Source organism: Triticum dicoccoides, chromosome 4B (genome assembly GCF_002162155.2).
Source record: "Triticum dicoccoides isolate Atlit2015 ecotype Zavitan chromosome 4B, WEW_v2.0, whole genome shotgun sequence".
Classification (NCBI taxonomy): domain Eukaryota; kingdom Viridiplantae; phylum Streptophyta; class Magnoliopsida; order Poales; family Poaceae; genus Triticum; species Triticum dicoccoides.
In genome coordinates this window covers 218,687,283-218,688,139 of record NC_041387.1, presented here as the reverse complement: position 1 = coordinate 218,688,139, position 857 = coordinate 218,687,283, and the positions used below count along the sequence as shown (strand labels likewise).

At 39.6% G+C, this 857-nt stretch overlaps 1 protein-coding gene across 1 annotated transcript in view; it reads left to right on the top strand.

The window, feature by feature from the left end:
- The first annotated feature begins 690 nt into the window (after window positions 1-690).
- Window positions 691-857, top strand: part of LOC119293555 (30S ribosomal protein S7, chloroplastic-like) — a 651-nt gene continuing 484 nt past the window's right edge. Inside the window, exon 1 of the mRNA XM_037572001.1 lies at window positions 691-857. This exon is cut by the window's right edge and continues 484 nt beyond it. Within this exon, the coding sequence (XP_037427898.1) occupies window positions 710-857 (148 nt within the window). The 5' untranslated portion in view covers window positions 691-709.

The window sequence follows — 857 nt, the reverse complement described above, 5'->3', positions numbered from 1 at the left end:
AGGAGGAAGGGTTAAGTATCTTTGAACTCGGTGTGAGATATCGCATTATTCGAGCTGGATGCAGTCGCAGTAAAGAATCATCAACAAGGGCGTTCTAGTGCGTTGTAGATTCTTATCCAAGACTTGTATCATTTGATGATGCCATGTGAATCAAGCAATAGGAGAAGGACCCAATAACGAAAGTTTCGTAAAGGGACTAGAGCATACTACCATGAGACAAAAGATCTTCTTTCTGAAGAGATTCGATTCGGAACTCTTATATGTCCAAGGTCAATATGGAAATTCATTCAGAGGTTTTCCCTTACTTTGTCCGTGTCAACAAACAATTTGAAATACCTCGACCTTTTCAGAACAGGTCCGAGTCAAATAGCAATGATTCGAAGCACTTCTTTTTCCACTACACTATTTCGGAAACCTAAGGACTCGATCGTATGGATATGGAAAATACAGGATTTCCGATCCTAGCGGCAAAAGGAGGGAAACGGATACTCAATTTAAAGTGAGTAAACAGAATTCCATACTCAATCTCATAGATCCCTATAGAATTCTGTGGAAAGCCGTATTCGATGAAAGTCGTATGTACGGCTTGGAGGGAGATCTTTCCTCTCTTTCGAGATCCACCCTACAATATGGGGTCAAAAAGCAAAAAACAATAAGTGATTTTAGCCCTTAGAAAAAGAAAACGGATTCTTGAACCTCTTTCACGCTCATGTCACATCGAGGTACTGCAGAAAAAAGAACTGCAAAATCTGATCCAATTTTTCGTAATCGATTAGTTAACATGGTGGTTAACCGTATTCCGAAAGACGGAAAAAAATCATTGGCTTATCAAATTCTCTATCGAGCCGTGAAAAAGA